General features: G+C 42.5%; 1 protein-coding gene across 1 annotated transcript in view; it reads right to left on the bottom strand.

Annotated features, from left to right (window-relative positions):
- The window catches only part of DCT (dopachrome tautomerase), a 107,774-nt gene that overhangs the window by 17,560 nt on the left and 65,988 nt on the right, over positions 1 to 24,226 (bottom strand). The window contains exon 6 of the mRNA XM_069639929.1: positions 7,126 to 7,261. Within this exon, the coding sequence (XP_069496030.1) occupies positions 7,126 to 7,261 (136 nt within the window). The remainder of the gene's footprint in view (positions 1 to 7,125; positions 7,262 to 24,226) is intronic.

Here is a 24,226-nt window from a genome sequence, read left to right on the forward strand (position 1 = left end):
ATACATACATACATACATACATTCCATAACGTCACCTAGCAATAGCGAAACATAACATGACCCAGCACAGCATTCCATAGTGTAATAAAAGTAGCATCGCGTAGAGTAACATAGCACAGCATACTTCCATAGTACAGCATAACATGGCTAATGAACATACCTTAATACATTTAATAAAATAACACAAGTATAGCAATGAATCATAGCATAACGATGTGTCATGGTGGTCACTTCTTTTAACAGTGATCGAATGCATGCGAAAAGTCTTCATCTAGGCCATGCTGCAAGGTGGTATAGGTTATTGAAGTACAACTATGCAAACTTAGAGCAGTAGCTGTTGAATTGGACTCGAGATATGTAATTCCTTCATTTTTCACATTGGGAGGGGCCATGGGTGGCGTGTCGCGGGGGGGGGTGGGAGTAGGACATGGTTTCGGGGGGGGGGGTGACATGTGTTTCGGGGGGGGCCCAGGCCGTCTGTGCCCTAGGCCCCCAAAACTGTTAAGATGGCCCTGCGTCAAGGACTGAGTAGTAGTCTCCCGTTACCCCACCCCCTCCACAGCTATCACTTTGAAACTGCCTCATCTGCCTTCCCCCTACTCAGGGCCTGCTTGATATTCTGTCCTTTTTTGTACAGCATCCTGTTACTTTCTAGTTAGATCTGTGCTATATAATTCCCATACACAAATGGGTCATACGCAGCATACAGCAATTATATTTAATAACGAGAGGTGTCAAGTTTGTGGGGAGGGGTGGAAATGGTATGCAAATTTTATAAGGGCCTTGTATGCAGTTCCTCACCTGGAGTGCACTGTACTCATGGAAACCTAACACCATAAATTTTCAAGTTGGTTGACTGTGCACTTTTCCCCCTATTCGAATACATTTAGCAGGGCTGCATTTTCAAAATTAAGAACGAATGGACTACATAAACCCCATAACACCTAACAAATAGGCCAAGGCTAAGAACACTTGGCGGAATCATTTACCCAAAATTTTCAGAAAAGGAGGTCCCTCCCTCTACATAGGGTCTCGTACAAAGCTTAAATAGTCATGGCACAACATCCATGGTTTGTTGCAAAGGGTGTGTGCTTGCCCAATCTTGCAAATCAAAGGCTAGTAGGAAAGCCAGGACAGGGCTGCTCTGAATTTGTGAAAAATAGAAAGTCTGGAAGTTGAGGGGCCGGGAAGGGGGGGGGAGGTGGTGGTGGTTTATTGGTTCAGCCACAAGTTCATAAGCAGTATTGCAATTTTACATTTTGCCTACATTTCATGATCAATGGAGAAGATGTCTTCAAGGATGACACCAATGTGCACCAAACCAAATTGTTGAGTAATGAAGCACTGGGTTACCAAACTAGCCCGAGATACTCCGAAGTTGCAGTAATAAAACAAGCATGACATCTTGACAGAAAACCCTGGCGCATCCTACTGCAGTTTGCTACAAAATAAAAATAAAAAAACACAATAGAAAAACACCCTGCTGGAAATTGATATCTATCATGGCTGCATTTATGTCCTTTTAGTGAATCCGGGGCAGGGGAGGGGACCTTGCAGCCCATGCAGGTAAAATAATCTGTTTCCAAGTGTGCCTTTTCAACTAATGGCACTGCCCATTCCCTCCCCGGATAGCTAGGCTGTCCTGTGCAGAAATCTGTAGGCATCTACATGTGAAATTGCAGTTTCGAAAGTGGACACAATCTGATTTTATTTTATCAGATTTTATGTAGGATACTAGTACATTTTGTACATGCATGCAAGCCCATTTCGGTGGCTTTTCAGTGGACAAATCAGTAAGTAGTGTTGTGATAATTTATGGATTACAGGGCACTCAGAGTAAAAAACATTTTACAAACTGCTCAAGACCGTTGGAATCTCATGATCTTTAAAATGCATTGATGCTTAGTTTTGCATTGTTGCAGTTCGTCCCCAGGGCTAAACTATAGAAATCCACATATCAAATGGAATCTAAACTTTGAGTTGGGTGCAATCACAAGTGCGCTACTGCACCATTTGTACAGGCACGAGTGTGGGGAATCTAGGCTCAGAGATTAGTTAATAGCACTCAATTGCATTAGAAGTTCACAGGTTTCAAAAGTGCCACTTATAAACGGATCCACAGTATTAAAATCACTTGTGAGCCAACTTTCACCTGCCCCTTGTAAACTGGTACTTCAGAACGACTTTGCAGTGATAACCATTTTGAAGAACAAACCGGGAATCATGTTAGGGGCGCAGAAAAACCACATGCCTTTTTTGTATACTCAGGAAGAACTTTTTTGTAGTTGTCAAGAGCAGTAATCCCCCTACTAAAAAGGCAAAAAACAGCAGACCATTGCTTTGCTACTCCAGCATCTTATACAAGATGCCAGGAGCCAAGGAAAAACTGGTAAGGAAGGCTCCATTTACATAAATTAGTTTCATACTACCCTGGTCACGGATTAAAGTACCTGAAAAAACTAAATTACAAATGGTTTAAAAAAAATGTATATGTGGGCAGAAGGTAAGGGGTTTAAATCCTTACATGTAGTGAGCCAAGCTTCCCCCTCTTCCCCCAACAATGGAGTCCGTCTGTGGGATGGTTTTACCCACGCATCCAAGCCCTACCACTGAACTGTGCATTACTGGCATTGAAAACATCAGGATGGCCAGAACTCACCAGAAAACGCACAGGGAAAACATGAAAAATAGGTTGCCATCCATTTTTGCCTCTGTCAATGTTAATACAAGATACCATTGCCAGGCCCTATCCTTTGGCTACACAGAGCAAAAACAAGTGCAGCGAAAGATGGCTCTGTTCAAAATCTGTTTTTATTAATGTAAAAATCGCTAAAATCATGGGCACGAAACCACCAAACAAAAATCCAACTCTGGTTGAGTGTTCTACTTTACTCTACTGCAGATCCACATCAATGCCATGTTAAGCGAGGATCATATACTATCAAGTAAAATCCCCTTTTTTGAAAGGGATTAATTCAAGACAGCTCCAAAAAAAATGGGTGCAGTACCGGCCCTCGACACTAACCGGCGCTAGCGGTCTAAACTCTGACTGGGGACCTGTATTTCAGAAGCTAAACAGCATCCTGAGCTAGCTGGGACTTCAAAGGCTTGCTGATTAATGAGAATTCTCAACACCTACTGTTCCCAGACCCTATACTAGAAGGCAGTCTGATTCAATTAACAGTTCAAGAGGCCTCTGTTCATGGGAAGTCTTCACACCTGCTCTTACCACCAACAGTACATGATATCGCCTTGACATGTAAATTAGGAGGGGAGGAGAGCTTCTTGCAGCCTGGATCAATTGAACAGGATGTGCTGATTTGAGATGTAATTGTCAACAGTTGCTCTGGCAGGAAAGCATGTGACATCTGACTCAGCCAGCTAGAGGCAGGCCAGACTGGGTTGTGGATTTCATATTGCACCAAATGTATGTTTTATCAAATTGCTTATAAAATATTGCATTAAGCTGACAGAAATGTACAATTTGGAGATTAATATGAAAAATGTACCTACAATTTGAGACTAAACTCCACTCTGTGTGACGCTCTAAGACTGAACCCCGCTATTTATTAATATTGCAGACACTGCTTACACTAGAGAATTGAAAACTTATTGTAATGTGCTCAGGGAGGGGGGTGTACCTCTATGTAAATTTTGAGGAAAAACCAATGTTGCAAAAGCTACTAAAAAGCGCAAAATGTCATTTCTGAACCCAAGCTCGCAGGAACATGGGGCTTGATCAGAGACCTGTCTTAATTCATCCATCATGTGTACATGTATTTTCAACAACTTGTGTATCTGGGAAATGTGTTTTGGGTAAAATTGATTTTCTCAGTAAAAGCAAAGGGGCGTGTCTTCAATAGATTGTAAAATGGTAGCACTGGATGACTCACAACTCTGTTCTCCAGTGAGAGCACAGAAAATCCTATAGCCTATCGGGATCCTCAGAGGGTTGGGCATAGAAAGTTAGCCTTCCCACCCCCTTTCTAAAGACATAAAAGGAGTCATTGAGACCCAGGTAGACATTCACTTCCCACTTCAAACTGATTTCTTGGGAAGCACTTTGACGGACGACTCCAGATCCAGAACCAAGCTAGAACTTGAAGCAGAGAGGCCTAGTCCACTAGCTGAATCCTTCAGAGGCCTCAGAATCCAGCACCTAACCAAGCTATTCAACAGCCGGGCGAGCTGTTTGATTCTGGCCTAGAACCCTGTGCCAGAAACAACCAGAAAGCAGAGCTGTATACAGAAACGAGATCAGACCAGACCACTGTGAGCAGAACCAGTGCCAGAGACCATCCCGTGGCGAGAGAACCGCAGCCAACCTGACCAGATCTTGAGGGCCTATTTCAAATTTATAGTGTGAGTACCCAGCCAGAACTGTGCATAGTCATTTATTAGCTTAAAATAAGCTTATCCCATCCAATTCAACCTGCCTAGAACTGCATTAGAAATTGCGTGTTCATTCTGTGACTTTAAAGCTGTGAAAGTGTCATTTGCCATTCTGAATCATTTAATTTCTAAAAATCTACCTCCACAAAATCATCCGTATCTTTTGAACCATACATCTAAGCTTTCGAACAAGCCCAAAACCGACCTACTCCATAGTTTTTTCCGTAATCGCGCTCGACGCATTCGGAAAAAGTGCCGCAAATTCCAACTGACTCAAACTTCTTCACCTGTCAAAAATAGCTGTCTTGCTTCCATTGCTGAAATCCGTTTTCAACCTGATAATCCCTCATGAATCACTGATAGGGTCTTAAGTAGCTATCACCTACCCTGAAAGTATTTTTGCCTGCGTTTTAAAATCATCCCTGTTGCTCTAAGCTTGCTAGTGGGGGGGGGGGGGGGGGGGGGGAGAACTGAATTGGTATTGCAATTGATTGTATTCCTGAAAATTGTGTGCTCCCCTTCCATCTCCTTATATTGCATGGGGGGGTGCTAGTGTAATATTATCCATTGTTGATCACTGTCATATTCATAAGTGTGCCATTTATAAAAGTGTGATATATATATATATATCTTGTTTAATTTTTCAATAAATCTTTTAATTTGCAAAACAAACCTACTTCTTGGCTCAGTGAGGTCAGGGGGATTCAAAGAGGGGCGTTATACAAGGGTTTATCATCCAGATCTATGAACTTGTCATAAAAATATATAAATAAGGGCTTCCCTTGGGCACCCCAGACTTGGCATTGACTTAGTGGGAGTACTAAATTGAAGTCGCTTAACACGTCTCAGGAGGCAGTCTGAATTCTTGCATCCTCCAAAGTCGGCAGGCACTTTAGAACAAAGCTTTTTACAGGACACTCCTCGCGCCTCCATCTTGGCCATTCCAAGTGCTTTAAAAGTCTAGGCATTGCAGGTTGGTAGCATTTCAGTTGGTAGGCCTGGGCACAGTGACTAAGGGAAATTGTGAAGCGGAGCAATGTGCCACCATGCTAAGTACAGCCAAATGGCAAGGTGGCCAAGTCCGAGCACTGGTCATGACTGACCAAAACTCAACTCCTGGCAGAGATGCCCATTACTACCTGGCCAAAGCTTGAGACGTATGGCTTGCATGGAGTCGATTCCTACAGACCTTGCCTGGAAATTGATATTACTGCCTTTATGGGACTTTTTCCTGATATTATTTATGCACAGATCTTTCAACAATCACATTTGTCGAAATACATCAGCTCTCAGTCGGATTGCAACATTTTTACTACATTTGAAAGGAAACCCATGTTCAGAGACACAGCAAAAAAAATATAAGTCAGTCAATGTCAAAAATGTTGTACATTAATTATACAACCCAGATTTTGATGGTTTTCCTGCAAGCACCATTTTGCCTAGGCGTGCTTTTCATTATGCTTTCAATCAAAACCCACTTCTGGAATTGAACAAACTACCAGCTACACAAAGTTCCGCTCTAGAAACAGATCTGAATCCATTGCAGTGTTACTGCAGCTTTAAAAAGATACCAGGGTCTACACAGTGATCAAGATGCACATTCGTGACAGCATCTGCATTTTGCAAGATAAAAGGTGAAGGGAGTTGGTTACTCCAAAGATGTGATAGTGTTATGGACTATAGTAGCAACTTCTAGATTGCGAGGAACCATTTGGTGTGCAGAGGTCCTTCCATTCAGGGATTTGGCACCCTTTAGAAATACTCAAAATCCCTCTACCCTGCTCAGCTTTTTGACACACCCGTGAGGCCTATTGCACATATTTCCTATTCAAAAGCTTGCAACTCAAAAACAGAATTGCTCAGTGGTCATTTGTTTTAACTCAGACCCTTTACCCACAAAAAGGTCCGAATCTTAAACATGCTTGTGCCTTGTTCAAGCCAAACCTCAAATGTTTCCAACTACTGTGTGGTTAGTGAGCAAATGAGTCAATTTAGTGCTGTCCACTTAAAGTGGAAGACATCACATTTTGTAATAGAGCAGGGTTGTGATCCAAGTATTTATTGCATTCTTATGGGCCAAGAATTGAGCAGATCCTTTTAGTCCTACATTTACAAAATTGAGATTGGCTTGCTTGATCTTCCAATTATTCTTTAAACCGACGGAAGCCATACATAGACCAGAAAGAAGCCCCCAATCCGAAGAGGTCATGAATCAAATGTATGCAATGGGGTAAAAACATGGCCAAAGCAGGGATATCAATAGGGAAATGGTTGAGCAGTTTTCCTAGGGTCGGTCACAAGGTACGGCATAGTGGGCAGGTTATTTAAGTGGTGCTCGTGGAAATTCGTAAACGAGGGACTCGAAATGCACAAGACAAGGTTAACCAGCATATAGGTCTTATAGGGATTCCGAGGAGGTTGAACTAGGCATTTAGCAGGATTACAGGAACCCAAAAACCCATCTGGAGAACACTCATACTAGAACGCTTGGACTTCAAGCCCACAATGGGTTGGACACTTCTGCCTTCCTGCACATGTCCGTTGATCCACAGCTGCATAGGTGAGGCAGCCAAAGACTTTTTTTTTGGAGTCAAGAGTTTAGATCTGCCTATGAACTACACAAATTCAGATAGAACTCATCTGGGTGTCAGACTACATATATTGAATAATCTAGTACATAGTAAAGGTCCCATGAAATGTGCATTTCAGAAGATACCATAATCAAAAACATACCACAAAGATCGGATCATTAGCAGCAGAGTGAGACAAGGCACTTGTTCCATTTAGAAAAGAATGGACCAGATTGTGAAGGCTCATCGCTGGCGACTCGAGCGTCCCATCCGGCTGATCATATCCTTCAAGAGCATTCCTGCAAAGAAGACAGACCTTCTTAAACAGGGATGACTCAAAAGCGCAACCAACAAACATGCATAAAGTGGCTTTGAGAATTTACAGGTAGCCTCCCTCAAGTGGAGTGATGCAGAAAAACTTGGCATCCATGCACACCCCACAGGTCTTGTGTGTTCCCCTCCCCACCCGCACCCCAGGGAAAGAAAAATAAATACAATCTTGAAGGTGGTAAAGCTGTGTGTATATTTTATGTCCTGCCATCGGAAACGTTTTCAACTGAAAGTTGCTTTTCGACTAGTACAAGACAGTATAAACTCTTGCTGTATATATGTACATAGTTTGATAACGCCATAAAACGTGACACACATGTATCAAAGAATAAGCATAGGTCTAAAACCATAGGGCTGTGTGAAACATTTGAATAGGGGCCCATATCCAGTCACATTTTCAGCATCCATTAACCAGACAAATCGTCAAACCTCAATCAGTGAGACCAAAAATTCAGCAATTTACAGCACCAATCCTAATTAGAGCGGTTAGGAACCATTTCTCTTTGGGCAACTTTCCTTCCATTGTCTAGGGCCCCTGTGGCAGGTTAGAAGGAGGACAAGGACTCAGATCTGTCATTTGGTAACTTTCTTTATAGAAACTACTTTCCCTATGCCATCTTTCCCGCTACCCAACACGGACTAGGGTGCTTGTCAGTCATCGGTGAATCCAAAATAAAGATCAGTCTTCTGTACAAAACTAATCTAAACTGTCCCTGCCCCCAACTAAGGCACAGGAGAAGAATATGCGTCTCGTGTGGTTCGCTTTCCAGCATGGGCGTAATTTGGGGGCGGGGGGCACGATTTTGTCCCCATTCATTTGGCTGTGGCATCTTTTCTTCAGGTTCATATCCCTCCCAACATTTTCAGCAAAGTTACTGCACTCCTTTAAGGCAAGTTTTTTAGTAACTTAAGCATTGCTAGTTCTTGGCAACTACTTTGATCAGCTCATATTGGGCGTTTCACTTTCTCTATCTGCCATGTCCTTAAACTTTGCTTTCGCCTTCCCTCTTTGTCCTGGTTTAGTATACTTGTTACTTTCTCCGTCTATTCTTTATGCTGGCTGGACAAGTAAATATTTTCAGAATGTTTCACTCTTCTCCACCACTTGATAGTTACTGGGACGACGAGTATGAGGATTGCAATAACAATTCCTACTTCTCTGCAGCGCTTAGGTTTTACTGGGACGAGTACAAATGTTTCAGTAATGGCCTTTCTCGAATATTCAGTCTTTACTAGGACGAGTATCATTATCCCTATAGTTTAGTTTTCTCCATGATTCAGTCTTTACTGAGATGAGTATGCACTTTCACAAAGATTTTCACTTTTCTTCTGTACCTTTAATATACGGTTCTCACTGGGACGCGTATGGTGCTTTTGTTAGTTAATCTTGGCATCCCACCGGGTCTGCTGCCTTCCCAGTTACCTTTTTCTTCCAAGGTCAGCGTCACTAGGCATGCATTCAGAATAGGAACCTTCTTTGGTTTGTCAGGTTGCCTTCTTGCTTTCCGCTGTACTGCTCTCCTTCGTTCCACGTGCTGTGTTGCGGTCGTGTAAGGGGTTTTGGTGTCGTTCCACCACCTCTCTGTTCCCTCTCAAGGTTTCCTTTAATCAGTTCCTCTCACTTTGGGACTTGCCTGTATAGAGGTTCCATGCCAGCTTCCTTCCGATCTCCTGAACTCCGGTCTCCTTCAGCTCTCCTCCCAAAGCAGATTTGAGTCTCTTGGACTTCTCTCCCCTTCTAGACTCCCATTATTTATGATGTTGCTGGGTTTTCCCCGGTGGAGCGTCAAAAAGTCCTTTTCTGTTTGAATACTGTATATTACTCGTATGATCTTCTCAGTATTTAACCAATACTGCTTTTCATTTTGGCTTAGAACTTCTGAATGAAAATGCAGAACATCAGCTTGTTCTTCTGGGCAGGAGTTATTAGTGATGGATAATAGATTAGAGAGTTCCTCAGAACGGGCATCCTTGTCCCCAAGGGCGAGTCTCCCGGTGAGGTCCCACTTGCCTCTACCGCCTAGGGAGGGTATCGCGCTCACCTCCTGGGGAGAATTGACTGACTCACAGGATTCACCACAACCCCCAAACTTTTGTTTTGAACTGGTCCTGATTTTGTAACTGTTCCTGATTTTTTGCAGAGAGGTGAAGCCTTCTGCTCCAATTCCCCTGGCCTTTTGATTATTTTGCCATGTAGAAACCCAGTCCTTCAGACCATCAGTACTGGAAAGTAAGTTTCCCGTTTTGGTAACTTAACAGTGCACACAGCATCTTACAATGCAGTCCAGTGGGTATACTTCACCCTAGTCTTTTTACACTTGGGATTTCTGGTTTGCATTATTTTTAGAGTGCACATTCGAGTTTACCAGGTTTGTCTTTGTAACGTGGCTAGTTCCCCCAACATGGCTGTGCTACAAGATATTGCTCTTCCTTTGAACATATGGTTTGCATTCTGCTTTCTCAGATCAGGAAATTCCATACAAAGTCATGCACTTGCCTGGGAAAGCTGCTGCTTCAAGGCTAGTGATGCCGGGTGTGTGGGGCCCAGGAAGTGAGTGGGACAGTCTAGTCCCACTCCATCCATGATCCCAGAGAGTCTGGTTGTTGGGCATGAGTGAAACTCAGGGGTCCCAATTGGAGGAATGCCCCTGTTCACTATAACTAGGGTGGCCGCCTAAAATCTGCTCACTAGGCGAGATTCTAGAAATCCATCTCAAGACATTTCAATCCTTGGGCCATATTCAAAATACAGAACTCAAAGTGAATCATAAAATGCAGAGAGAACCTCCTCTCCTCCACCCCAAGGAGATTTCTGTGGGAATCTCAAGCCCAAAGGAAACCTGCCTGTTCCAGTTGTATACCTTTTAGAAAATACCTGACCAGGTTTAACCAAAGATCATGATTTTGGACTTTATGAAATTAGATGTATTCGTCATAGCAGTTTATACACAGTTGTAGCAGTAACCACTGCATCATCAGCATGAAGTAGGCCAGGAATGTCAGATTCAATTAAGTGCTCTTCTTTAAAAGAAAGATTGTTTGATATTAGAAAGAGTATGGTTCAATATGAAACCCAATCTCCCGCTTGCATTCACATAAAAGGGGAAAACTTTGGACCATATTGTCCATACCTACTTTCAAAATTGTAGGAATATAATTAGATTTCCTTCACAAGTACACAAATCATACCTACATTGATTGGAGAGCAACACATTTATTGCAATCTAGTCTGTCAAATGAAGTTTTTATGTCGAGGAAGTGACGAAGCTGCTCTTTGTAGTTTTTAGTTCTTAACCTCATAACTGGTTCAATTGTGCCAGCCACCACGAGGCAGCCAGCACGTGCCTAAAAATAATGTTATCCAGCCATATAATAAAACTGTCTAGGCACAATTTCCCATAGATATTTGCCATTACATCTAAAGATTTAGAACAGTAGTTTTTATATATTTCTTTTTATAAACTTACCATTTCTGCAACTAATCTTGAGCTAGGCATCTCCAACTAATACTGAATTAGTCAATTGATGAATTACAGGGCTTCAAAAAATTGGCTTGCTCTAGTCCTGGTACTTTGTCCAATTTGTGTAGTTTGGTGGACATTGACTGTTAAAGGAAATCGAAGATGTTCCTGTGATTAGGGTAAATGGTATGGTTCTAAGGATGCATTTCCTGTGCCTTCCTACCAAGTAGCTATATAGTTTGGAAATATGTTATATGTACAGATTTTCCGTTATGGAAAATCAGAACTAACCAAAGTATTCTTGTTAATAGAGGCCATAACCATCCAAAAATAGTCTTAGGTAACAGCAGTATGTAATTAATTTATTTTGGGATATTTGCAAATAACAGCATTCACCACCCGAGTGACCTCTTAGTGCTAAATGTTAGGCAGAATCACATGCAGTACCCTTGGGGAACACTACATACAAGTGTCAGTACAATGTTCACCTTTGTTACAAGCCTGTACTACACAGTTATGTGGTAGCAGTGGCTGAGCAGCCAGACATCTCAAGTGTTTTGTGAGCAGTACAAAAGGTTACACAAAGGACTAGCAATTCCAGTGGTTCAAACAAACACTTACTCAAGGTTTCTTGGTAAAAGAGTATACATTTACACAGTCAGTTGCAAAACATTCCACTAGTAAGAGCAGCTCAATATCACACACCAGTATACTACAATACACAACCAATAAGTTACTGAACAAGTTCAGCTCCCCTGAAATGGGAGTAAAATGGCACTTCAGTTACTTTAAAAAGGGGTAAAAAGACAAGGTTGTAAGAAATGAAGCACAAATACTGTCATGGGCAGGGCAAAGGGTTTCAGTTAACTACAACCAGCAATTCAGTTCATAGGCCTGGCCCAAAGTCAATGGTTCAGAGTCTTTGTATAGGATAGCACTGTCTTTGCCACGGATCTTAGAAGAATTTGGTCAGACGTAAAATTAGATGTTTAGGGAAGGACAAGCCTTCAAAAGGAGGGGTAAGTTTCACAAACTTTTGCCGTGGCCGAAATGATTCCCGGACCGCGTTTGCACACTACCTTTAAAGTGAAGAAGAGCTGTAGATGAGGCAGTTCAAGGAGAGCTTGCTGTTCCTAAGCTTCAGTCATGGGGACAAGGACGACGTTGGGGGGTTCCTGCACTGCCCAGGGATGAGTCCACAAGCTTGGCAAAACGTGGCAAACCACAAACTGGTATCCTGCCCACTGGCTATCCGGTTTTCCACAGCACTCTGCAGAAAATTCGACGAGGAGGGGACAGTGTCCAGGCGGCTTGCAAGTTGGTTGGTCCCACCAAACTCAAGGGAAGAAGTTAACCTTGAAGAGCTTCTGTCAAAGGAGTTTCAGGCATTTTAGAACTGCAGCAGGGCTTCACCGGTCGTCAAAGTGTTGCAGCAGTCCTCTTCCTTTAGCTGGTCTTCGGTTCTTTCGTTCCAGTGGTCGACTCTGCTTTCCATGTCCCAGAGACCTGCTTTTAACAGTTCCCCTCCACCCCCATTCATTCCAGCCTGGCTGTCACTCCCACAGCAGGCTGGCTGTCCTTGCCGGACAGCCAGCCGGCCAATCATGCCAGAGTGCATTCAGGTCTCCTAGGAGACTAAGCACAGGGAGTTTCCTGCACCTCCCTAACATCCTGTCCACCCCAGACACTCAGGTGCCAGAGGAGGGCTTCAGCACTGAAGCCCGCCAAAGGCCAACAAACAAAGGGACCAAACCTGGTTTGGGACGCAGAGTTAAACACAAGGACCTTTCCTAAAAGAAACAGCAAAAAAAGTCGACCGGAGCTTTACAGATAGGTCTTGGGCACCATATTAAACATGGCTGACCAGATTTTTAGCTACCGTTCGCGGTTGGGATAAATCATGGTAGTTTGATCTACACCACTGCCACCAGCCATTTTAAGTAGGAAAGGGTAACAGTTGACTGTTACATGAGTGTTTTGACTAAGGGGATGCTACGCAACCCCTCCAGCACTCTATAGGAAGATAGTGTGTGCTGGGTCTGTAAAGTTAAAGAGACTAGTAAAGTCAATTTAATTTACATGCTCTGGGAGACCATAGTCAGTCCCAGAGAAGGTGTTTAAACCTTTTGAAGTCTGAAAGACACCCCTGTGCCACTGCACTGAAGGTGCTGTGTGACACACAAGAAAAAGATGATGCCTATGGAGTTTTAAAAATCCATAACCGAAGAACACAAAAGTAAAAATCACTGAAAATGAAATGTTCAAAGCCCCAAAATATAGCAAAAGAGCTGGAGGGCTCGAAGGTAGAGGGAATTTAGCACTTGTGTGAGAAATCTCCCTAACACTCAAGGATCCAAGAACGGTGGTGGGCAGGGGCAAGGATGTCAATTTTGTTGGCAGAGCCAGGTTTTCAGGGCTCAGTAAAAGGAGAAGTGGGCAGAGAGATTGAGCTTTAGGGGCAAGTGGTTATCACGTGGCTCTCCTGCCAGTTCTGATCATTTGAATGCAGTGTTGGGGCATAGAAATTTGGAGGGAGAGCTCAGGTTTCTACAGGACATATTGCTTACATTTTGAAACAAAAGGAGGTCTGATCTTAAAAAGCAGTGAGTGGGATTTGTAGGTTGTCAGTTTGTTGATGAAGGTTCCATAAGACAGGTTCACCTCGGAGGTGAACAGCCACATTATATCCACTAGTGTTTGCAAAGTTGTACTGACAGAAGGCCAAGATATGCTCATTTTGTGTAGTCCAATATGGATATCCTGCTATTCATCAAGTTGACTGTGGAGGAATATTAGGAGGGAACGATTAAGAGATCTGAGTGTTTTAATTAGGTCAGCATCAATGCAGAAGCCAAGGTTTTTCACTGTTGAAGGTTTGGGGAAAACCCTGACGGATGGGGCAGATAACAGGGCTCGAGTTAGCAATTAGTAAATATTGTCTCCATTGAGTTAAACCCAATGATTGTGCATCCACTGATGAATGGCAGTCATGCAGTATTCGAGATTGTCAGCTGTGGCAGAAGGGGATATGATATGTCCAGTCTCGGCATGATCTGGGTATTACAAGTAGAAGGTGAAACCGAAGGTGTAGATGAGGTGTGCGAGAAGGTGCAAGTACATGTTGAAGCGGGAAAAGGAACGACCCCTGGAAGACTGTAGTGGCGGGTGAGGAGTTATGGGCTGGAATGATATGTAGGGAAACAGATTGACATGGTTGGGTGAGAAAGGGGAGCCAGGCTGGGATGGTTGCTTAGATAACAATGTCCGACAGACTAGGATAGTCTCACGGTCAACTGCATAAAGGCTAACAATAGGTTGAGAAGGATCAAAGCACCCGTTTGGCTGTCCTCCGCCAGCATGTGCAGGTTTTTGAGGTCTGTTCGAATGGCAGATTCAGTTCCTCAGAGGTGGGCGGAAACCGACATGAGCAACAAGAAGGTAAGGTCTTTTAATTAAGACTGAAATGGGCATCCTGTGATGTATTCTAGGATTTGGCAAGGAACGGCTGATTGGAGATCAGTCATTTTTGGAGGTATTAGGGGTCTAGGGTGGGGGTGATTAAAAAGGGGTGCAATGGCTTTGAGGTGTTCATTTCATAGGTGAAAGGTTTTTTGGGGGGAGGTGAAAGTTATTTCAATAGGGATGAGGAGCAAAGGTCCAGAGGGGAACCAGAGTTTGATTTTGTGAAGTAGTGCAAGGAGATCAGGAGTAGAAAGAAATGGTGGCCAGGGGTATGCTGGAGATGGAGGTAGGAGTTTACCAGAGGCAATATCTTGGCAAAAGAGAAGTCCCCTTATTAAATAAATAGGGTGGGTGTCACATATTTGCCAGTCAGACCGTGAAGTAAAGGGGATATTAGAGTTGTTGGGGCGCTGCGCATCCTGTCAGAGGTGGGCTTTTTGGCATTCTTGATATGTGACCTTTGAGATTGGAAAGGGAGACGATCATGGCTGCCGGTGAATACAACTGGCACAATGTGTATTGAGGGAGCTGGGGCTTGGACAGTTTCATTTGTGGTGGGATCAATTTGCTAGTTGCTTATTGGGTGTGGGGGAGAAGGGGAATCAGACTTTAATTTGAGATTTGGTTTAAGGTGGAGGATAGAAATTGTAATGCAGTCCAGGTGTAGATGAATTAGCATGAGGCAAAGGATGAGGTTTGGCTTCAAATAATTGTTAAGTGAAACCAGAACAGGCTTTGCTATTGTCTGGTGGCAAGGAAAGGGGTGAGGGTGGGTAGACAAGTAACAGATTTAGAAAAGTGCCATTCAATACTAAAATGATCGCCATTCCTCCCAAATGTATTGCTCTATGTTTTATTTAGCTTAACAAGGTCGCTGTACTCCTGTTTAGCTGCAAGTTTGGTTCTCTCTTCAATCTGCCCCAAAAAGGATATCGGAGAAATGTTTACCCCTTTACATACAAGGATAATATTCCCATTATACAATTTGTTCCCCAACCATGCCACTTTTCAGCTCAGTACTGTAAAACAGCTGTTCAAGAATTCACATCGTCATGTTGAATCATGGTCACCAAATTGTGAAGATATGGTTGGAGGATGATTATGTGGTATGACAAGTACCTCAATATTTACTCCAGAATCAGACTGGAGCAATGTTTTTAATTTGATTGTTCACTAAATTGGATAAAGGTATGGTAAACCACAGGGATGCTTACACCATCTAATCTATAGTTTAAGAAACTCCTGTACTTCCATAGTAGGATCTGGTACAGAAATGTCAGATAAGCCAAGTTCGATAAACCAAAGGATCATCCAGTATCCAATGAACTCAACTCTGCAAAAGGATTTGGACTCATGGGCAATATTGGGATAGCGTATGCCAAACCTGGTGCTGAGGATTTGTTAAAAAAAATGAATTAAAAAAAAAAAAAGTCAGGTATCCCTTCCTCAACCTATTTAAGCTAAGGTTTGAGAGTCATCCAATATGTGGTTGATGCTCCATTCTTTCCCCACTTTGCTATTTTTTTGGGTGGAGGAATTCTCCACCTGCATTGAATGGGTACACTTGGGGGAGGAGGGATCCGATCTAGGTTCCAGTGCTATAAGGCCATTGTCTACTAGCACCATCCAGATTGTATCAAAGGTATAACTTGGATCACTAGTGGTCCTTCAGATCTGCTCTACAGATGCTACATCTGTTGCAATCATGACCAGACAAACTCCACAAGGTTTAATGTAGAACATTACATAAATAATGAGAGTTCATACTGCTTGGCTCCCAGAAAAGGTGCTTCCACCAAACCTCCCATCTTTAGCATATGCTTTGCACTTATTGGCCAGTTAGGCTTTGGACAACATTGTTCGGCAAACAAATGCTCTTACAATGTGTATTACAGAGGTGGTTTCACACTTCAGGGGGCCATGGGCATCTTGCCTGTGGTAGTTAGTGACGCAATTATTTAAATGCAAATTCATTCAACTGTGAGAAAACGCATCCACGACAAACTCTTTTTGCCATGTAATGAACCAACGTACAATATACAAACACACTCAATTTTGGTGATGTAGTTCAGCTTTTTATATTGCTGTGTATTTTTATTATTTTTTAGATTTCTAAAAACAGCACTCCGTTATAGAAATTAGACCACAATTCTTTTGTCGGAAGGTGGCATAGCTCATTCCCTCTGCAAAAGTAAACAACTTAAATGGATGAAAACAAAGAGGTGGACAGCATAAAGTGCAAGTGCAAAAGGAGAAGTCCACAATGAGCATTACTAAATTCAAGAAGTCAGATTAGTGCAAAGCAATTCAACTCTTTAGCAAATGCAGGCATGAATACAAACATGGAATATATCTTAATACATGTTGGTATCCTATGTGTACATTACAATCGGATCCATTTTCAACAACCCAGAAAAGCGCGAGTACTGTAGCTTATCTAGGTGAGAGACCTTGGGTAGGTCTATCAAAGCTAGGCTAAAGGGTTAATCATAGTACAAAGTTAAAAAAATTGGAGCATGGGGGAACCAAATGGTACTGAAGTCCACAGACGTTTCAGCTTTAAGAAATTGACAGCCTTCTTCTGGGGCCAAGGCGTTGCATGGTCTCCCCTACAGAAAGTGAATGGGGCGGTAGATAAAAAGTTTTGTATAAAATGTGCTACCAAGTGCAGTTTGTGAACTAGATGTCGGAGGTATATACAAACAACAAATAAGGAAATGTCTAGTTTTCACAAATCCGGTCCTTCACTAACCTTAACAATGGTGGCACCCAGAGTGGGCGCCTCCTGGCTTAAAAGGAATTGTTTTGCAGAATGAACACTAGGGTTGCGGAGTCCCAGATCCTCACGTGTTCATGCTGGTGGTGTGGCACTGGAGAATGAAAGAAACATGTGCCTGTATAATCATGGGTACTGTGTGCATGGTGGTACACAGATGATGACAACACGGTAAAGGCACCAAGGGAACCAAATACAGGGTGGTTACCTTAATGCCATGGTAGCCGGTATAAAGCGGGCAGTCCACTTCTCAGTAAGCCACTGTATGCATTCACGAGCAGCTGGGCATGGAATCCACGGGTAGATTGCAGCCTGATGCTGCAATTAAATCAGAGATGACGGCCCGCTAGATTGGGAACACTTAATGGCTCTGGCTACAGAAGGATAGCTCCTCCTGAGCGGAGGAACAGTTCTTACCTCAGACTAGGAACATGAAGAGACCGGCGGGGAGCCGTCTGTCTCGGAGCGCCGGCGAACGCGAATAAAGATGATGCTGGCAGGTAGTCGCACATGTGTGGAGGAGTATAGTGGCTCCCCTGCGCACGGTTTTGTATTGTTCCGTAGTCATGAACAGATACACTGCAACGGAGAGGGTCCTGCAATGATGCAGGTTGTGCTAGCGCATGTAAGGAGGGGCTGTGAGTCTGAATGCAGTCTGGTGTATTCAGCATGGGTGCCCTCTGTTGGGGACAGGAGTGAGGAGTCAAGCAGCCAAAAAATGGCAAGGATAAAGGACTGATTGGCCCTATGCAGGGTATATGTGGAGGCTAGGTGTTGTGCAGAATAGGACTAACCTATGGCATGGAACCCGGGGCGGCAGTCGCCTGGGTCATCCTGGTACAGGTGTATGTGCCTATTGTGGTGGTGCTGCCTGGGTGTACAGGCAGGCTGTACTATTCATGTCCATGGAGCCTGTACCTAATAGGGCAGTAGAGCCCCATTAGGCCCGGGCGCACAGTTCAAATGCAAGGGCCCGATGGGTGTGCCTCGTTGAGTGCTGTGGATGTATATTTGAGCTTGAACAGCCAACCAGGATTCTTTGAAGTTCAATGAATTAGTGGTATTGTTGGTGTTCAGCACTTTGTCCACCACCCACCATAAAGAAATGGTCTGGTCCATGCTGGAATTTGAGAAAGTGGGGCACAAGGGGTGCTGTGTGAGTTTTACACTGGATTCCCAATCTGTGCTTGCCAATTCTTTTATGGATTGGTCTGGAGGTTTGGCCCACGTAACGTACACCGCAAGGGCATTCAATTAGGTAGATGACATGGAGTGATTTACAGTTAGAAAAACTGATCCTCGAAGTAGTTACGTTTCCTGATAAAAGTCTGCACATAGGAGTCAATAACTCAATATAGGTGAAGGGACATTTAATTTGCAAATACTGGATTTGGTTCTAGGATTTATCTGATGGAACTCCCTTCGGCTACCAAGCGCTCCGAAATTTTATTTAAGAAAATCTCGGCTGAATAGTTTAAATAGATCCATCCAGATTAATTTCAGTTGCAAGCCAACTACATTGCCAGATGTTTACCTGTTTTGATAATGAACTGAATCTTTTAGTCATTTTACTTCATTTTGAGATCAGGTGTCCACGTATGAAGAGGTTTTCCCAATTCAGGATTCAAATACCTCCGTCCCTTGTCATCATTAATGACAAGCAATATCAAGATCGAAAACCAAAATGTATGCCAGCCTAAATATATACCAGCCTAATCTCTACACCGAGATTTAGGGGCAGAGTTGGTGGTTCTAGCTTCCCAGTGATCGCGGCCAAACTCTAACTCCCTGCCATTAAGACTGAGGACAAATACATCCTTGTGGTCCTTCTGCAAATGCCTTAAAACTTTGCTGTTCAATCAAGATTCGAACTGTCACCTAGCCTATGTTACCACACACAGCATAGGACTCCACATGCACAAACAATTAATTCCTGTAAATCATTCAGCAAATTAGGGCCTGTATACATGTGCACATTGTGTTAACTCTGTAAATAATGTATGACAGTGTATGATAAGAATGCAAGATAAGATGGTAACCCTCACTTCTGCACTGTACCTTACTTCTGTAACCACTCATTTATGAATAAAATGAATTCTATGCTTGTAACCAATCTCGTAAGATTAAGTGCCTAGATACCTATGGGTTTTGTGCGCTATATAAATGTTCAAATAAAATAAAATTGCCCCCTTTGCCAAAGTAGCACAGAATTGCTTTATTTGGGGGGTTTAATTGTACTACAATGGATTAAGGTAGGCTTTGGAGCATGGGTATTTGCTAGGAACATGATAGGGAACAAGCTCAGTGGTTAATCCAGAGGCTGAAATGGTTGCGACAATAAGACCATTATAATCATGGGTGATTTGGTAATTCTCACATGTATCAAAGCCTCCTTTCTTTTGCCCATGGAAAAGTAAAGCTAAAGAAAACTAGGTTTCTTTTAGCGGGTAGGAGGCAAAAACATGTTTGACTAGGCTGCCTGTCAAAACATTAGGATGTCAGTGGCAGGACAAATTGATGAAGGCTGGTAGAAATGGTGTCCGATGAAGGAACAAATGCAGCATCTGATCTATTGGCAGCATTTCATTCTAGGAGTGCCTGGTCAATTGGAAATGAAACATTTAAACAAAGTCAACAAGGTGGTCATGTTTATTCCCAAACCGATTATGCCCCATAACGTGGGAAAACTATACCATCCCCTTCCTCCATGTAACGAATTAGGACAGTAAAACTAGGGTGAGACTGTTCACGTTTGTATGTAGTTTTGAAAAATAGAAATGGTTTTAACCTTATTTTACTAGCACTACTTTTTTAATCTTATAGGTCCTTTTTAAACTGTGGAAACGTTATTGGGGACTTGACTTACAGTAAGGGTTGAACTAGTTCCCCACACTCCCAGAGACATGGATCTCATCCAGTTCTGGCCCAGACCAAATGTTGCCCGATTCTTACACTAATACGTTGCGACAGCCCCCCCGTTGGGGTGGTGGCCTAGCTGTAACTCATTGTGCAGCCATCAAAAGCTTACCTGTTCAACATTCTTTGCCTTATACAAAAACTACAAAAACGGTAATTGCACAGGTCACCCCTAACATGTCAATTCATATTTTATGGATATATCAAGCACCCTATACAAAAGAAAACAAGGCAACTTTGCCTTATTCTAACTGGCGCTTCTCAGTTGGCCCTTAGAGAGGGCTGCATATTCCCAAAATATTTAAATCCAACGTTCTCATAAATTCAAATCAAAGCATCAGTTAGATCCGTGCAGTTTTGGCCAGGAATGTTTTATTCATATCCCTGTTTTTATAATTAAATTTATTCTGAATGTGATCTGTTGGGCAATCATATTTTGCCATCAATATACATTAAGCCAATGCATTTCGGTGTAAACCTTCATCAGGGCTCTATATAGGCTCTTGATTCCATTATCAAGCTACACAGTCATACATATGTTAATACTAGTTCATTCAATGATTTATGTACAATATATAATCGAATTCACACATACCTATGTTTGTCCCACGAATATTCAATTGGTACGCCAGAAAAAGTAAATGAAAAACAGAATTTTCATTTAGTATCAGCGATACAAAATTCTATGTACATAGCAAAAGGACAGAAGTGTCCTACCTGATCACTTTCATGCAAATCTGGTAAGCCCCAAAAGGCTTTTCTTTTTGCAACCCTCACGGCTCCAGCCACGTGTGTTGCAAATGTGTGGTGAAACGCATACGTTAAACTTGTCTCTGTGAAAGAAACAGGCTATTTAGACAACCGTTCTAGCATGTCTTTAATGATCAAAGCGGCGGATGTTCTCCGACATTTACCTTCAATTCCTGAGTTGTACTGCCTACTGCAGAGAGACATGCACGCGCACGTCTTAGTTCTATTTAAACGTTGCCTTGGAGACGGAGTCGAGGCGCTGAGGTCCGACAGGAATGCCGGAGCACTTTCGCCTCGCGCCCCACCCCGGGGTAATTACCCTGGGGCGGGGATGTCTCCATGACAACTCCTTAAACGCTATGTGTTACCAAGCTGTCAGCGCCTTTCTCGTGTGATTGACATTACTTTCGGACTATTACTGTGAATGCATGTACTTAGTAGTGTGAATGCATATTACAAGTGTAATAGGTCTTGTATATTTTGTACTGTTCTAAATTCATCTTTATTGCGGGTAACCATGTATCGCTACCTCTACTGGCTAATGCTTGCAGGTTTTCTACAAAGCTAATTAACATACTATGTGAAGTATTTAGGTTCTTCATTTGCGGGTTTCAAACGGTAGGTCTTAATTAAAGCAGGCACCAGTGTGAATGTAAAACAATAGGACTGTAGCGTTTAGAATAAAACGTCACGTAGGGTATTTCATCTGGAAGGACAAGCAGAAAACCTTCACCCAAACAATGTTTTAGACAATCTAGTACATGATATTATGAAATTAGAAACAAATGGCACTTCAAATGTCAAATTACGTCCGTTTCATATATCAATGTCTGGACTCCAGACCTGGTTGGCCATTACGATGGCTGTTGTGGAAGTTCATATGCAGTCATTAAAGCTTAATTATAAAAAACACATGTAGTTAATCTCCTCATTCATTAAAAAAAACACTGGAATACAGTCACTTGCGACCAACGTGTAGAACATTTATTCAAAGAGGTCCCAACATTCGCTTATCAACGAAGTCAGAATTTGAGAGACAAACTTGTAAAGACCAGACCAGCACAAAAGAAGAAAGCCACCAAGAGGATAGGAACTTTTCCTTGCCTAAATTGTAGCAATTGTGGCTACATCATGAAAGGTGATTCTTTGAAACATCCGTAAACAGGAGAGAATATAAAACTAAAAAGCTTTGGAACATGTGACTCCCAAAACGGGATATATACCATAAAATGTCCCTGTGGCTTGCATTATGTTGGACAAACTGTAAGAACGGCCAAGACAAGATGAAACGAACACAGATCTTGTATACGTAACAAAACTTCGGCTGTGGCAAGACATTGGCATGACAAAAAACATAACTTAGCACAGAATCGATTTGCTATCCTAGAAATAGTTGGAGATCCACATGAAAACTTTCATAAAACAATGGATCAACAAGAAACTTTCTGGATAGATCGTTTGAGTTCGCCGATTCCTAAAGGAATGAACGAGGAGATTAACTACATGTGTTTTTTATAATTAAGCATTCATGACTGCGTATGAACTTCCACAACAGCCATCGTAATGGCCAACCAGGTCTGGAGTACAGACATTGATATATGAAACGGACGTAATTTGACATTTGGAGTGACATTTGTTTCTAATTTCATAATATCATGTACTAGATTGTCTATAACATTGTTTGGGTTAAGGTTTTCTGCTTGTCCTGCAGGATGAAATACCCTAAGTGACGTTTTATTTTAAACGCTACAGTCCTATTGTTTTACATTCACACTGGTGCCTGCTTTAATTAAGACCTACCGTTTGAAACCCGCAAATGAAGAACCTAAATACTTCACATAGTATGTTAATTAGCTTTGTAGAAAACCTGCAAGCATTAGCCAGTAGAGGTAGCGATACATGGTTACCCGCAATAAAGATGAATTTAGAACAGTACAAAATATACAAGACCTATTACACTTATAATATGCATTCACACTACTAAGTACATGCATTCACAGTAATAGTCCGAAAGTAATGTCAATCACACGAGAAAGGCGCTGACAGCTTGGTAACGCATAGCGTTTAAGGAGTTGTCATGGAGACATCCCCGCCCCAGGGTAATTACCCGGGGGTGGGGCGCGAGGCGTACGTGCTTCGGCATTCCTTTCGGACCTCGGCGCCTCGACTCCGTCTCCAAGGCAACATTTAAATAGAACTAAGACGTGCGCGTGCATGTCTCTCTGCAGTAGGCAGAACAACGCAGGAATTGAAGGTAAATGTCGGAGAACATCCGCCGCTTTGATCATTAAAGACATGCTAGAATGGTTCTCTAAATAGCCTGTTTCTTTCACAGAGACAAGTTTAACGTATGTGTTTCACCACGCATTTGCAACACACCTGGCTGGAGCCGTGAGGGTTGCAAAAAGGAAAGCCTTTTGGGGCTTACCAGATTTGCATGAAAGTGATCAGGTAGGACACTTTTCTGTCCTTATACTATGTACACAGAACTGTAACACTGATACTAAATGAAAATTCTGTTTTTCCATTTACTTTTTCTGGCGTACCAATTGAATATTCGTGGGACAAACATAATGGTATGTGTGAATTCGATTATATATTGTACATAAATCATTCAAAGACCTTGTATTAACATATGTATGACTATGTGTAGCTTGATGTAATTAAGAGCCTATATATAGCCCTGATGAAGGTTTACACCGAAATGCATTGGCTTAATGTATATTGATGGCAAAATATGATTGCCCAACAGATCACATTCAGAATAAATTTAATTATAAAAACAGGGATGTGAATAAAACATTCCTGGCCAAAACTGCACGGATCTAACTGATGCTTTGATTTGAATTTATAAGAAAGTTGGATTAAAATATTTTGGGAATTTGCAGCCCTCTCTAAGGGCCAACTGAGAAGCGCCAGTTATAATAAGGCAAAGTTGCCTTGTTTTCTTTTGTATGTGGTTTATGGAGGTCCTTGTGCAATAGGACTAGTTCAAACTGGCAGCTCCAGGTCAAAATATTAACTGAGAGAATCAGACCTTGAGTAGAAGCGAGTAAACATTGTGGTGCCCACCTCTCCGGTATTTCTTCTATATCATGCACCCTCCCAAGGATTAGCTAGCTTTGCAAGTTATTTTTCCCAGCTGACTACCGACTTCGCGCCGACGCATTCCAATCAGGTTTTGTTGGGGGACTTTATCTCCACTCCAGCGATCCCACAGTTGTATGCAAAAAACCTGGTGGCTAGTCTGGCTGACTCCTCTTAGTCTCCGTAACCATCCTCCTACAAATTGTATGATCTATTTTCTGAAAAGAAATTTACCGCTACTTTTACTCCTCTTCAAGTACTATGATTACCATTCACCATTAGCTCTCAATTCGGTCCCCACAAGTGCCAGTGTGAGGGAATAGGCCACTCTCCAAATCTCAGGAGGGTCGGATATTTGTTGACCTACCATTCCAGGCAATGCAAAGCAGTCAAGAAATGGTTCCAAGTGGAGGCTGTCAGAATCCAGAAATGTGGATCAGACCAAATGTATCAAGCGTTTGGCACTTAACCGTGGTACTTTA

This window comes from Ambystoma mexicanum, chromosome 7q (assembly GCF_040938575.1).
Source record: "Ambystoma mexicanum isolate Mex_15411 chromosome 7q, UKY_AmexF1_1, whole genome shotgun sequence".
Taxonomy (NCBI): Eukaryota; Metazoa; Chordata; class Amphibia; order Caudata; family Ambystomatidae; genus Ambystoma; species Ambystoma mexicanum.